This window comes from Erinaceus europaeus, chromosome 11, assembly GCF_950295315.1.
Source record: "Erinaceus europaeus chromosome 11, mEriEur2.1, whole genome shotgun sequence".
Lineage (NCBI taxonomy): Eukaryota > Metazoa > Chordata > Mammalia > Eulipotyphla > Erinaceidae > Erinaceus > Erinaceus europaeus.
Window position 1 is genome coordinate 36,913,808 of NC_080172.1, and position 16,605 is coordinate 36,930,412.

The following is a 16,605-nucleotide window of genomic DNA, read 5'->3' on the forward strand; positions in this document are numbered from 1 at the left end:
CCCACAGTCTGTCATTTTTACAGATAGTCATTTCTGTTGTTAAGTTTGTTACAAGACTATAAGATTACAATGTATAGTTCCACATCACTAAAGTTTTGTATCCCCAGCCTCCCAGCTCACAAATATAACGACCATAGTTTTCATAAATCTTACAGTTTGCTTGCTTTTTTGCTTTTTTTTACAGATATTCTTTCTCACCAACCTACTGAAGGCTTAATAGTATTTTTCTTTCATTAATTTTCAAACAGTTTTATCAGGTGAAATCTAAGCATTTTTCAATAATCTTTCCACATAACACCAATAATCTTAGTTATACATCAAATTCTTGACAGGAAAACACGTACTTAGGATAGCAAAGCAATTTCATAATAGATGTTAAATATATAAATATTTTATTATATAAATAAACAGACACTCCAAATGTGTTCGGGAACACTTTAATAATACATCTTAAATAAAATAATTCAAATTTTCCATTATCATCTGGGAAAAATTTCAATTTAATGAGTCTGAGTTGATTTAAAAAATTTTATTAATAAGCATGTATTGATTAATATTTAAAAGAATAGACTATAGGGTGATGGAAATAGGAAACTATAGCTTCAATAGTTGAATAACAGATGACATGTTTAGTTTATTTTAAAATAATCATTACTAATATTGCACCAAAGTAAAAGACTCTGAGGTGGCTGGGGGGGGGAGTACAGGTTCTGGAAAAGGATGGCAGAAGACCTAGTGGGGGTTGTATTGTTATGTGGAAAACTGAGAAATGTTATGTATGTACAAACTACTGTATTCACCATCAAATGTAAAACATTAATCCCCAATAAAGGAAAAAATATCTTAAAAATAATCATTAATAAAATTATTTTTTGAGATAAAATGTTTTAAGGATCTGGTTCAAATAGGCACAGTAACTACAGTATTTACTGTTATACCTAAATGCTCCAGGAAAGTGAAGGTGTCTTGTTTTTTAGGGATGAGATCTAAATTAGAACTCTTACCATTTATCTGAGGACACTTCACTGAAATTATTTATATTCTTTTCTGGTCATGGGTATCTTCATGTCTTCCCTTGGAGCTTGCTCATCAGAGAAGAACATGGTTCTATTCATCCCTCAAATTCCATCTAGCTTCTCACCTCTGATAAATTATGAACACTTCTGTGTTGGGACTGATTCCTGTGTAGGCTAAGTAGGAGAATATCATGATGTCTAGGGTATTTATCTTCCCTAGCAACTATATCTGTACTGACCTTGGAAAAAAATCCCAAGACAGTTAAATGGACCCAGTAGTTTCATCTTGGAACAATGAAAAGGTTTTGAAGATGGGCAGAAGTGATGGTTGTGGGGCCAGATGGTGGTATCCTGGTTGAGTGCACATGTTACAATGCCCAAGGATCTCAGTTCAAGCCCCTGGTCACCACCAGCAGTGGGGGAAGTTTCACAAATCATGAAGCAGTGCTGCAGGTGTATCTTTGTGTCTGTCTCTCTATATCTATCTATCTATCTATCTATCTATCTATCTACCTATCTATCTCCCTCTGTCCTCTCAATTACTCTGTTTCTATCCAATAAATATATAAATAAACTATTTAAAAAAGGAAAGAAGTGATGGTTGCAACAAAATAACAATCTACTTAGTGTCACTGAACTGGACACTCAAAAATTGTTGAAATTGGATGCTTTGCATTAGGAGGCCCTAGGTTTGATCACTAGCACCCAAACAAAAATAATTAAAATGGTGCCTTACACTAAATGTTAGATAAAGATAAATTTTTTTTTTAAATTACAGGGGAAACATATTTCCTGTCAGAGTAATGAAGGACATTTATTTATCTCACAAATAATTATAATTTTTTTTTACTAATGTATTTATTAAGTCAAACACGATCGAGCAAATAGGATAAGAAGAACCTCCTATCAAAGATGGGCCTAGGGAGTCGGGCTGTAGTGCAGCAGCTTAAGCGCATGTGGTCCAAAGCACAAGGACTGGCCTAAGGATCCCGGTTCAAGTCCCCAGCTCCCCACCTGCAGGGGAGTCGCTTCACAGGTGGTGAAGCAGGTCTGCAGGTGTCTATCTTTCTCTCCCCTTCTCTGTATTCCCCTCCTCTCTCCATTTCTCTCTGTTCTATAAAGATAAATTTTTAAAAATTGGTTCTTTTATACCTACAGAAACCATATCTGTATACACATGTGAACATTCATAAATAAAAATAGGTTATATGAGTTTCATCCTTAATTATACAAATCCACCTAGTATGTTAATATAAAGTCAAAACCTATCCCTTAAGAATAGGTGGGTTCTCCCCTTTGTGGGCCCCATTACACTCAATTTCAATCAACAACGGTAAAGAATATTCCATCCTCAGAATGGAGGCTGGGCAACATACTCTGCTACACCTGAGGAAGATGGGTCCTGATATTTGGGCAGCTCGGAATGTTCCTACTCATGACCACAGAATGTGAGCTAAGATATACAGGGATGCAGAGGTCACATAGGCCCCTAAGCTGAATATGGGTCCCAGATCAGATCAAATCAATGGGGTTTAGAGTCAACAATATTTATACACCTTTCCCATATTTGGGAGCTACTCTCTTCTCTGATGCAGCTTTCTGGTCCTTTTTGCAGCCATGATATCATCCTCCCAGACAATAATTTGGATCCACCTGCATATCAGATTTCAGGCTCAGGGGGAAAAAAAAAACTAGTATAGTCATGGGCCCTTTGGAATATAACTAAAATAGGCCTACTAGCTATCTACAAAACGGAGACACCCCAGCTCTTCATCTGCACTTCTCCAGCCTTTGGGTTCATGATTAGTCAACAACTTGTTTGGCTTTATATGTTAATTCTCTTTTTAGCCACCAGGTTCCAGATGCTAGCATGATGCCAACCAGACTTCCCTGGACAGACAACCCCACCAATGTGTCCTAGAGTTCTGATTTCCCAAAACTCAACCCCACTAGGCAAAGAAAGAGGCAGGCTGGGAGTATGGATAGGCCAGACAACGCCCATGTTCAACAGGGAAGCAATTACAGAAGCCAGACCTTCCACCTTCTGCACCCCATAATGACCTTGGGTCGATACTCCCAGAGGGTTAAAGAATAGGAAAGCTATCAAGGGAGGGCATGGGATACGGAGTGCTGGTGGCGGGAATTGTACCCCTCTTATCCTTTGTTTTTTGTCAGTGTTTCCTTTTTATATATTTAAAAAAAAAAGAATAGATGGGTTCTTTCTGAAGCCACAGAAATATTCCAGAGGTCACAAGAAGTACACCCTTCACTGACTCAAGAAATTGAGAGGTGTTAAAGACAAAAGCAATCCTCATCCCAGGAAACTCTAACTTTTTTTTTTAATTTACGCTCTTTAATATCTTAGAAGTACACAATTTCCCCCTCCAAATGAGGGGAAATTTATCTTTTAATTTTCTTTTTTTAACATAAAAAAATTAAAAGATAAATAAAAAATGACAGACAAAAGTTAAGGAATGACATACCCAAAATATATTCAATATACAGTGATTTTATCAACTGAAATTTAATTAAAATTTGCAGAGACATGGTAAATCACAAACATCCTTTTTCCTTATTCTGTATATTTCAATTTTTGGTTAGTATTATGTATAGTCCATTCATCCAAGTATACAGTCACTCTTATAGTACTAAAGTTTTCCTCTATGTTCTATTATCTGTTTCAAGGCACTGTTTATAAAGTTAAAATTAAATACCTACTGTTGATCAGTTCTTTGTGCTCAGCAAGAGTTTTTGCAGGATCCAGCCAATACTGTGGGAGAAACAAAAGGGTAATTATAGAAATTAGTTGTTCTTCCATGCATTCTAGAATATTTACAATGTGTTATCTGAAATAATACTTAAATACTTGATAAGTAAAGCATTTAGGGCCAGGTGGTGGTGCACTCAGTTGAGTACACACGTTAGAATAAAGCATTTAAACAGAAGCAACCAGTGGCACAGCTATATATATAAATAATGTCAAAGGACATAAATTATGGTGATGTTTTGTAAGATATAGCAAATCCTAACAAAGGGATTTTTCAAAGTTAACCCACTTGCTAAATAATTTGATTATAGCAATAGCTATCTATTGCTTTTTTAAACCCTAAGACAGCAAGAACCTCCCACTTCCTATATAGAGCCTATATTTCCCCCAATCCTGGAACCTCTAGGGTGGGGCTCACTTTCCTGCATACTTCTCTCAGTCCATATAAAATGATATTGCATCCGCCCATCCCAGCTTAATCAATGCAATGAGTACCACCTCAGCATGCTTCACTTCAAATTGTGTGAATGTCAACCTTTCAGCCTCATTACTCAGGTGAGACCTTTCTCATGATAGGATACTCTAATTCCACTCCAGGTGGTTCACTTCCTAACAAAGTCCCAAAACCTAGATATAGACCAGGTCCCATGAGATAGAGCATATGTTCACATGAATCCATAAATTAGGACAAAATATATACCTGAAAGCAAAAGTACACAATAGTCTGCAGTGAGTCAGTATAAAGTTTATAATGAAATAGTGTCTACTTAGACTTAGATACCCTCCTCACCTGCTTCCTATTACATTTCCCTCACTCACTCCAAAGCCAACCTTATCAAAGCAAGGACTGCAAAAGCTGAATAAAGGCAAGAGACTGGCAAACTTTAATGATGACTTAAGTTTAGTCACTATCAGGCCACCCCATCAGCTGGGGCCCTAGTCAGAGAGGCTTGAAATTCCCAAACAGACATGATGGGCCTAGATCTCGAAAAAATCCCTCTCCCCAATATTACCAGTCATCTCTATCAGGAACAACACAATAGACCCCTTTGTGGGCTACCATAGGACCTTGCCCTCAACTTGGATCAACAATGGCAGAGAATGTTCCATCCTCCGAAGGGAGGATGTACAACATACCCTATGCTCTACCCGAGGAAGATGGGTCCTGATATTTGGGCAGCTTGGAACGTTCTTACTCATGACCACAGAATGTGAGCTCAGATCTACAGGGATGCAGAGGTCACAAAGGCTCCTAAGCTGAATATGGGTCCCAGATCAGATCAAATCAATGGGGTTTAGAGTCAACAATATTTATACACCTTTTCCCATATTTGGGAGCTACTCTCTTCTCTGATCCAGCTTTCTGGTCTTTTTTGCAGCCATGATATCATCCTCCCAGACAATAACTTGGATCCACCTGCATATCAGATTTCAGGCTCAGGGAAAAACAAAACAAAACAAAACAAAAACCTAGTATAGTCACGGACCCTTTGGAATATAACTAAAATAGGCCTACTAGCTATCTACAAAACAGAGACCCCCCCCCCCAACTCTTCATTTACACTATTCCAGCCTTTGGGTTCATGATTAGTCAACAACTTGTTTGGCTTTACATGTTAACTCTTTTTAGCCACCAGGTTCTAGATGCTAGCGTGATGCCAACCAGACTTCCCTGGACAGTCAACCCCACCAATGTGTCCTGGAGTTCTGATTTCTCACTAGGCAGAGAGGTAGGCTAGGAGTATGGATCAACCTGCCAACGCTCATGTTCAGTGGGGAAGCAATTACAGAAGCCTGACCTTCCACCTTCTGCACCCCATAATGACCTTGGGTCGGTACTCCCAGAGCTATCAGTGGGGAGGGGATGGGATATGGAGTTCTGATGGTGTGAATTGTGTGGAGTTGTACCTCTCTTATCCTATGGTTTTGTCAGTTTCCTTTTTATAAATAGAAAAATATAATGAGTGAAAAAAAAAAAAAAAGAATAAAGTGGGGCCGGGTGGTGGTGCACCTGGTTGAGTGCACATGTTACAGTGCACAAGGACCCAGGTTCAAGCTCCCAGTCCCCACCTGCAGAGGGAAAGCTTTGCAAGTGGTAAAGCAGTGCTGCAGGTGTCTCTCTGTCTCTCTCTCCTTCTCTATAACCCCCTTCCCTCTCAATTTTTGGAAGTCTCTATCCAATAAATAAATAAAGATAAAATAAAGCATTTAATTTACAATATATACACAGAACTATATACCCCAAAAGTTTCTGTGATTATAGCACTGACAGTCAAGAAAATATTGATGTCCAGAGAAAAGCAAAAGAGAAGCAGGTTTTCCTAGAACTTTCATTAAACTGCAATACTTATTAAAAGATCAGTAGCATCAACAGGCTAATGAGAAAGTTTTTGAATACTTTGCAGGTTGTATAACTAAGAGATCACAGAATACTCCCCAATTATCTTTCCGAAGTCCCCACCACAACCTCCAACAGTCAAGTTTCCCTTTGAAAAAAAAAATCCATTTTTTTCACCACTTCTAGTCTCTCCCTTCCCTTATAGGTCTTACTGCTATAAATCAGAAAGAAAGCAAGTTAAATCAAATCCTTGGTAAGTATTCAGAAGAGACATCTCAGCACAGTGGCTCAAGATTCCATTACTAAAACAGGCCCATCTGAATTCCCTCTTACTTCCCTGACCCCCAACCCCCATCATCTCTATGTAATTTAGAAAAAGCTGCTGGACATCACTAACCCTTCATCACAGAATTTCTGTGAGGATCAAAAAAAAGTTAATTCATGTATAATAGGATAGCTCTTGTCTCCTACTAAATATGCAATACATGGAAGTCATGGCTATGATTAAAGATGTGAAGGTTAGTAGTAATAAATGCTCTTAGTCTCAGGTACCTACTGTATAATTCATAGTGATCTTTAATAAACAGAGCTTTCCAACAGTGCCGGGACATTTTTTGGTCCTAGAAAAAGGTCTTGTTTCTCTTTTTAAATCTAGCCTTTGTGAAATAAAATCACTGAAAAGAAAAAGTAACTAAAGCTTACAGGGCCAGTAAAATAGCTAACTTAGATAATGAGCTATTTAGCCATGTGCATAACCCGTTTTGAGCCTAACCCCAACTGCACTGAAGAAAGCTCTGATGCTGTGATGTCTCTCAATCAATCAATCTATCTTAAAAAAAAAAAAAGAAACAAAAAAACAAAATACAAAAAAAAAAAAAAACACCCGGGGGCCAGGTGGTAGTGCAGCAGGTTATGTGCACATGGCGTAACGCGAAAGGATCGGTGTAAGGATACTAGTTGGAGGCCCGGGCTCCCCACGTGCAAGGGGATTGCCTACAAGCGGTGAACCAGGTCTGCAGGTTTCTATCTTCCTCTCCCCCTCTCTGTCCTCCCCTCCTCTCTCGATTTTGCTCTGTCCTATCCAACAACAATAATAATAACAGCAAAGGCAACAACAAGGGCAACAAAATGGGAAAAATGGCCTCCAGGAGCAGTGGATTCGTAGTGCAGCCTCAGTGATAACTCTGGAGGCAAATAATACTAACACTAATGACCTTTCCTTGTCTTGAAAATAAAAGGTTTATAGTCAAAGGAATCCCAGTGTCCTAGAGGATTGGGGGAGCAGAGCAGGAGCCCCTCCTACACCGTCACTGGAAAATGCTTAACTGGCTCATTTCCAAGTTCGTTATTTAATGAAGGGGAGTTCTCACAGCAAAAGGCAGAAGCTGGTGGCTGTGAGAATTCCTGCCAGTGCTGTTTTGGCCTTGGTGATGTCATTCATACTCCTCTGGAACCCCTGGATCACGAATCAGAGGTGGCAGGATCTACAAGAATCTTCTTGCTCAGTTCTGCCTCCTGCTCCTCAGTTTAAGGCAGAAATGCTTGCTCTGCTATATTACAGTAGCAACAAATAAATAATAGCAGCATTTTATGCACCCTGACCCTTGCTTCTAACTAAATATAACAATTAAGAGTAAATATTCATCATTTTTATTGTAATAATTTATTTAGTACTGCACTCTTTTCATGTATGTGAACTCTTCAAGATACAGCTTTTTCTAACTTTCAACCTTTTAAGATGGTAATTTAAAAGTACAGCAAAAATGTTCATTCATTTGATCCATACTACTTCCCAATTTTTTTTTTTTTTAACCAGAGCATTACTCAGCTCTAGCTTACAGAGGACTGCAGAGGACTGAACCTGGGACAATAGAACCTCAGGCATGAAAGTCTCTTTGCATAACTATTATGCTATCTCCACCCCCTACTTATCATTTTTCTATTTGTTACTAATAGTATGTTACAAGATTGTAAGACTACAGTACATAGTTCCACACCACACACCCACCACCAAAGTTTCATATCCCTACCCTCCAACTTCCCAAGGATAATCACCATAGTTCTCACAAGCCTTACAATTTGTTTCCTTCTATTTTGTTTGGATTTTTTTTTTTTTTGGCAAGTTCATGCCAATCAGATGTCTAGATTCCATATATGAGTGAAACCATATGGTCTTTCATTTTATTTTGCTAAGCATAATCACCTCCTGTTCCATCTATTTTGTCCCTGAGGACACAATATCATCTTTTTTAATCGCAGAGTAATACTACGTGGAACATATACCCTATAACATCTTTAGCCAGTCATTGGTTGATGGGCATTTAGGCTGCTTCCACTCTTTGGCTATTGTGAATAATGCAGCTACGAACATAGGGGTGTATACTCAAAGCTGAAATAGCTAAGCTATGAACACAATAAACTGAGCAAGCTAATACAGTATCAGAATAGGGTAACAAAATAGCCGAACTACAGAAAACAAGAGGGGAGAGAGAATAGAATAAATGACACAGAAAACAAAATTAGCAAGATTGAGGATGAATTAGAGAAAACTAAGAAAGTAAGAGATCGATCTCAAAAAGAAATTAAGAGATGCTGAAAACTACAACAGAGACATATGGGATGACTTCAAAAGAAATAATATATGCATTATAGGCCTACCAGAGGAAGAAGGGGGGGGGCCAAAGCATTCTACAGGACATAAGAGAGAGAAATTTCCTAGTCTAGACAACATAAAAGACATACAAGTTCGGGAGTCGGGCGGTGGCGCAGTGGGTTAAGCGCACGTGGCGCAAACCGCAGGGACCGGCGTAAGGATCCCGGTTCGAGCCCCCGGCTCCCCACCTGCAGGGGAGTCGCTTCACAGGCGGTGAAGCAGGTCTGCAGGTGTCTATCTTTCTCTCCCCTCTCCCTGTCTTCCCCTCCTCTCTCCATTTCTCTCTGTCCTATCCAACAACAAAGCAACGTCAACAATGGCAATAATAACCGCAACGAGGCTGCAACAACTAGGGCAACAAAAAGGGGAAAAAATGGCCTCCAGGAGCGGTGGATTCATGGTGCAGGCACCAAGCCCAGCAATAACCCTGGAGGAAAAAAAAAAAGACATACAAGTTCAAGAAGCACAGAGGGTCCCAAGCAGAATTAACCCAGACTTAAAGACACCAAGATACATCATATTTAGAATGAAAAGGAATAAGGATAAAGAAAGGATCCTGAAGGCTGCAAGACTGCAAACACTACAGGCCAGAAGGGAATAGCAAGATATCTATCAAGTGCTCAATGAGAAAGGCTTTCAACTGAGAATACTGTATTCTGCTAGATGTCATTCAGATTAGATGGAGGCATAAAAACCTTTTCAGACAAGCAACAATTGAAGCAATCAACTATCATTAATCCTGCCCTACAAGAAGTTCTGAAAGCTCTCCTATAAACAATCAGATCACCATAAACATGACATATATCAGAACACTCTAAAAATCTACAATAATGGCATTAAAATATCTTCAAACTATAATATCAGTAAATGTCAATGGCCTGAATTCACCTATTAAAAACGCACACAGTAGGAAGATGGATCAGAAAACATAAAACAACCATATGTTGTCTGCAGAAATCCCACCGAACTCAACCAGACAAACACAGATTCAAAGTGAAAGGATTGAAAACTACCATACAAGCCAATGGACCACAAAAAAGGGTCAGGAACAGCTATAATCATATCTGACATGATAGACCTTAAAATAAATAAAATTTAAAAAGATAAGGATGGACATTACTTAGTGCTCAGAGGATCAGTCAAGAGGACTTAATGATTATCAACATCTATGCACCCAAGGAGAGGCCATCTAAATACATCAAACATCTACTGAAAGAGCTACAGTAATATATTAACAGCAACACAGTCATAGTAGGGGACTTCAACACCCCATTCTCTCAACTTGACAGATCATACAGGCAGAAAATCAATAAGGAAAGGAGGGAGCTAAATGAAGAGAACTAGAACTATTGGACATTTTCAGAGTAAAAATGATTGATTTTACCATTTTTCAGCCCGTCTGGGATGGAGCTTGAAGAAATCATGTTAAGTGAAATAAGTCAGAAACAGAAGGATGAATGAGGGATGATCTCATTCACAGGCAGAAGTTGAAAAACAAGATCAGAAAACACTAAGTTGGTGTATTGCACCAAAGTAAAAGACTCTGGTGTGTGTATGTGTGTGTGTGTGTGTGTGTGTGTGTGTGTGTGTGTGTGTGTGTGTGTGTGTCAGGGTGATGGGGGTGGAGTTCAGGTCCTGGAACAGGATGGCAAAGGACCGAGTGGGGGTTGCATTGTTGTGTGGAAAAATGAGAAATGTTATGCATGTACAAACTATTGTACTTACTATCGACAGTAAAACATTAATCCCCCAATAAAGAAATAAAAAACAAACAAAAACCGGGTCACTTCGACTTGCTTGAGTGTCCACTGAATAAATGCCTAAGAATGGTATTGCTGGGTCATAAGGTAATTATATTTTTATAATATTTGCTTATTGATTTATTAGTGCCAGAACCTTATCCATGAGCAACTTTACCATGTATATGTGTATATATATATATAATATATATACACAAAATTTTATATATATAATTTTATATAATATATATAATTATATAATATATAATTATATATAAATTATATTTATATATATGAAATATATATATATATATATATATTTTTTTTTTTTTTACCAGAGCTCTGCTCAGCTCTGGTTTATAGTGATGATAAGGAATGAACCTGAGACCTTTGGTCAAGAAAAGTCAAGAAAGTCCCTTTACATAACCACTCTACTATCTTAAAATTCCATTTTAATTTGTTTAAGAACTGTCCATACAGTCTTCCAAAAAGGCTGTGCCAGTTTGCATTCTTACCAACAATGTAGCAGGTTACCCTTTCTCCACAGCCTCACCAACTTCTGTCATTTCCAGGTTTGTTGATGTAAGCCACTTTCTCTGGTGTGAGATGGTATCTCAGTGTAGTTTTAATTTGCATTTCTCTAATGATAAGTGAAGTGGAGCATTTCTTCATGTGTCTGTGGGCCATGCACATTTCTTCTTTAGAAAACTGTTTTCTACTTCTCAATTTTTAAAGGTCCAAAATTGCTTTTTAAAAGAAAGGAGGGTCCTGGAAGATGGTCCAATGGATAAAATAGTATGATCTGGGGCATGAGGTCCTGAGTTTGATCCTTGGCATCACATGTGCCAGAGTGATAAAGGAGCTATTAGAAACAGAGATAGTAGTTACTGTGCTGCTTTTGGAGCCCAAAGTGGATCCAAAGAGGTGTTAAAATGGTGATTCCTAGGTAAACACTGAATATCCAAACAAAGTAAAATCAATTCCACCTTTAACTGGTTTGTGAATTAGACATAGAGCCAACACTTTCCTCTAAGTATATAAAGCTGTGAATGCTTCCCCATGAAATAGAAACCCTCAGTGAGTGGAATATTCCTTACTATTCATGTTAAGTAAAAACAATGATTTTTTTTTTTCCTAAAAAGGATAAGACCAACAAATACACACACAAATACCGAAACACTGCATTTAGTTTTGACTGCTGCTGTAACAAGTTAGCACAAACTTGAAAGCTTACAACAATATCCATTTGTTATCTGCAATTTCTGTAGATTACATCAGTAGATTTTCATTCTAGGTAGCACAAGTCAAAATCAAGACAGTAATAAGCTGGAGTCCTGGACATTCTTTGGTTAGGGGGCCTCAACCATAAAAGCATATTAGGGTGAGGGCTCGCAGTTGGCCCATTAGCAGTACTCCCATTTCCCCCAGATTTCAAGGTATACACAATGAGAAACCTCAATTTTAGGCCTTCTATAACTTTTTTTTTTCTTTTTTAGACAGAGCTATAAAGGCAGAGGGAGAAAGAGAGTGAAAGAGACCACTGCATTGCCACTTCCTTTGATATGTGGAGGCCAGACTTGAACCAGGACTGTGTACGTGGTAAAGAAGCACTCTGTGGAAGTGAGCTATTTCACCAGCTCTCCATCAATCATATATATATATATATATATATATTTTTTTTTTTAACCAGAGCACTGCTCAGCTCTCACTTACAGTGATACAGGGGATTTAACTTGGGACTTTGGAGCCTCAAGCATGAGAGTCTCTTTGCATAACCATTATGCTATCTACCCCGGCCCCACTGATCACATTTACACATGAAGATCCAGTACATGCTTATAGCAGAGAGAAAGGAAGACGTTTTTGTTTTTTCCTCACAGTGAAACTAGTAAGCAACAGAAATCAAAAGCATTGTGAGATCTGGCTGGGCTAGTGGCTCTTTCTGTGGACTAGGAGACAGAGAGACAGACAGAGTTTTCAGGTTCAAAACCTGTACTTCCCAGAAGATGGTCATTCACAACGGTTTAAAAAAAAAAAAAAAAAAGAAATCAAAAGCATCAGTTTCTCCTGACATTATCATCCCAAGAAAATAAACTCGACAAAGAGAGTCCTCAAACAAATTCTTTTTCTTTTTGGCTTTTGCTTCCAGAATGCTCGTTTGTTTTTGAGTTAGAGATTAAACCATGCGAAGCTTTTGTGTATGCAGTGCTTACATTCCATCTCAAGCTACATCTCTAAGCTCAAATGTTTTTTAAGTCATTTAAAAAGGCAGGCAAATACTATGCAGCTATCAAGAACAATGAACCCGCCTTCTCTGACCCATCTTGGACAGAGCTAGAAGGAATTATGTTAAGTGAGCTAAGTCAGAAAGATAAAGATGAGTATGGGATGATCCCACTCATCAACAGAAGTTAACTAAGAAGATCTGAAAGGGAAACTAAAAGCAGGACCTGACCAAATTGTAAGTAGGGCACCAAAGTAAAAACTCTGTGGTGAGGGGTAGACATGCAGCTTCCTGGGCCAGTGGGGGGTGGGAGTAGGTGGGAGGGATAGGTCACAGTCTTTTGGTGGTGGGAATGGTGTTTATGTACACTCCTAGCAAAATGTAGACATATAAATCACTAGTTAATTAATATGAGAGGGGGAAAATCAATTGTATGTCTCAAAATTTTTCAAAACACAAACTGAATCTTTTTAATATATAGGCTGTGTATTTGATATGCGGACTCTCTCAAAAGCCTAGACTAAATAGATTAGAAGCATCCAATAGCACAGCTATATACAAGATACTGGATACTGTACAGCAAACCATAACAAAAGGACTTTTCAAAGTTAACCCAATTAACAATAATGTGATGATAACATTAACTATCGATTGTCTTTTTGAACCCTAAGACAGCAGGAACCTCACATCTCCACTATAAAGCCTCTACTTCCCCCAGTCCTGGAACCCTTGGATAGGGCCCACTTTTCCGTATGCCTCTCCCAATCCATACCAAATAATATTGCATCCGCCGATCACAACCTAACCAACGCAACGATTGCCACCTCAACATGCTTCACTTCAGACTGTGTCCAGAGGCTTCACGTGTGGAATGACAACCCTTCAGCTTCATTACTCGGGTGAGACCTTTCCTTTTATAGTACACTCTAATTTCATCTCAGGTGGTTCACTTTCTAACAAAGTCCCATAACCTAGATATACACCAGTTTCTGTGAGAGAGAGCTTATGTTCACATGTATCCATAAACTACTGCAAAATATATACCTGAAAGCAGAAGTACACTAGAGTTTGCAGTGAGTACCTCCCTAACACTTCCTCTCCACTATTCCAAGCTTTGGGTCCATGATTGCTCAACAATTTGTTTGGCTTCGTATGTTAACTCTCTTTTCAGTCACCAGGTTCCAGATGCCACCAGGATGCTGGCCAGGCTTCCCTGGATTGAAGACCCCACCAATGTGTCCTGGAGCTCAGCTTCCCCAGAGACACACCCTACTACGGAAAGAGAGAGGCAGACTGGGAGTATGGACTGACCAGTCAACGCCCATGTTCAGTGGGGAAGCAATTACAGAAGCCAGACCTTCTACCTTCTGCAACCCTCAATGACCCTGGGTCCATGCTCCCAGAGAGATAGAGAATGGGAAAGCTATCAGGGGAGGGGGTGGGTTATGGAGATTGGGAATTGTGTGGAATTGTACCCCTCCTACCCTATGGTTTTGTTAATTAATCCTTTCTTAAATAAAAAATAATAATAAATAAATAAATAAAAATAAAAGGAAAAGAAAAAAAAGGCAAAGAAAAACATGAAGAACATTTTTAACTAATAGTAATAAAAAGATGGGTTAACCACTACAAAATTTTACATAACTGATAATCTGTATAATTAAAAAATGACTCTTTCCTTGAAAGCAATCAAATTTTTTGAGATGAAAAACTATAATGAAGGTTCTGAGATGAGTTAGAAATTACAATTTTGCAGCAAGAAAGAGTGAAGACTCAAAGGCTATTCAAAGGCACATTAGATATGCTAAGCATCTATCCAGTGCTTAAAGAGCATAAATCTCATCTGATCTAAATGGAAACCAGAGGTTACAGAGGTCAGACCATAACAAATGCCCCAGAACATAAATAATAAACAGGAGCCACCAGGTTCCATAAACTTTCATCTTAAAATGTAAAACCCACTTACACTAAACCAAGGCAAAGAAATAACCTTGGAAACAAAGCATCCATATAATACCAGCACTTGTCACTGCTCATTATCAACAAGCAATCAAACAGAGCATATGCCTGATTGTGAAATACATCAGGCTTCTAGTCCATAACAAAGGATGGGAAAGTGTCCACACATCTGTTAATGTACACAACACACCAGTTTTAAGACTTCCAACCAGAATATTCTGAGATAGCATTTATATCTCAGAATACTCTGAGATAGCCTAACATTTAGAGAATATCCACTTTACATGTTCTCATGTCTGACCTTTTCCTGGAACATGGGGTAACAAGGATGAACGAGACACATGCCCCTGACTCTGAGAACTGAAGCACACACTGCCTATCAGGAGATATGCAGACAGAAAATTAAGTGGGGATACTAACGCATGGAAGGTTACTGCATATACAGGAGATAAAACTGCATACAGAAAGTGAAACCTGGACTGGCTTTAGTGTATTGCATCAAAGCAAAGGACTGTGGGGAAGAAGAAGGTCATGGAGGAGACTGGGGAGCTTTGGGGTCTTGGTACACAATGGCAAAAAAGGACACACATGTTAAAATGCACAAAGACCTGGGTTCGAGCCCCCAGCCCCCACCTGCAGGGGAAAAGCTTCAGGAGCGCTGAAGTAGGTCTGCAAAGAGTGTTTTATAGACATTTATCATATAGAGATGAGAAACTGTACCCATGTGTCAACAACTGTATTGTAAACTGTTAATCCCTAAGTAAAATGATAAAAGAAAAAAAAACTACATTCAAAGAAAATTGGCTCTGGGAATCAGGAGGTAATGCAGCGGGTTAAGTGCACGTGGCTTCATGCACAAGGACTGGTGTAAGGATCCCGGTTTGAGCCCCCAGCTCCCCACCTGCAGGGGAGTCGCTTCACAAGCAGTGAAGCAGGTCTGCAGGTGTCTGTCTTTTTCTCCTCTTCTCTGTCTTCCCCTCCTCTCTCATTTCTTTCTGTCTTATCTAACAATGACAACATAAATAACAACAACAATAATAAAATTGGCTCTTGCAGGATTAGTGTAGAATGGGTATTCTGAAATGGTACCATTCTGGGACATGTAGCAGCAGAGACAGAATAAGCAGTCTCACACCTTGTGCTTTGCCAGAAGTGTTACTTCCCTGGGTCACTGAAACGAAAACCTTCCAACACTTTTTTCTTGAACAAAAAAGTCTCTCTCTCTTTTTCTTTTTTCCTTCTTTCTTTCCATTTTGTTTGTTAAGGCATGGAGAAACTGAGGGGGAGGTAGTTAGAGAGAGAGAGAGAGAGAGAGAGATGATACCTATAGACATGGAGCATTGCTCATGAAGGGGGTCCCCCCCCCCCCCCGCAGGTGGGAAGCTGGAACCCAGGTCTTTTGCATATGGTAATGTGTGAGTCTACTACCCCACCCCCAAAAGGTGTCTCTAAAGGGCCTGGGTGGCAGCACACCTGGAAGAATGAGCATGTTACAATGCACAAGGACCTGGGTTTGAGCCTCCAGTCCCCACCTGCAGGGGGAAAGCTTCAGGAATGCTGAAGTAGGTCTGCAGGTGTCTGTTTCCCTTCCTCTCTACTTCTCCCTTCCCTCTTGATATCTGGCTGTCTCTAGCCAATAAAGATAATTTTTAAAAAGTGTTTCTAAAATACAGAAATAAAGAATAGAGTTTTTAATTTTTACAGGTAATGTCTACCTGTTTAATAGCTCTTAAAGAAAAATGGGTTCGGGGGGCTGGGCAGTGGTGAACTGGGTTAAGTGCACATAGTACGAAGCACAAGGATCCCAGTTCAAGCAAGCCCCTGGCTCCCTACCTTCAAGGGGGTCGCTTCACGAGTGGTGAAGCAAGTTGGCAGGTGTCTCTCTTTCTCTCTCCCTCCTCTCAATTTC

At 39.2% G+C, this 16,605-nt stretch overlaps 1 protein-coding gene across 2 annotated transcripts in view; it reads right to left on the minus strand.

Moving 5' to 3' along the window:
• Window positions 1–16,605, minus strand: part of EPB41L4A (erythrocyte membrane protein band 4.1 like 4A) — a 349,321-nt gene that overhangs the window by 161,133 nt on the left and 171,583 nt on the right. For both annotated transcript variants that reach the window (XM_060201270.1, XM_060201269.1), the window contains exon 4: window positions 3,735–3,786. In XM_060201270.1, coding sequence (XP_060057253.1) covers window positions 3,735–3,786 — 52 coding nt within the window. The remainder of the gene's footprint in view (window positions 1–3,734; window positions 3,787–16,605) is intronic.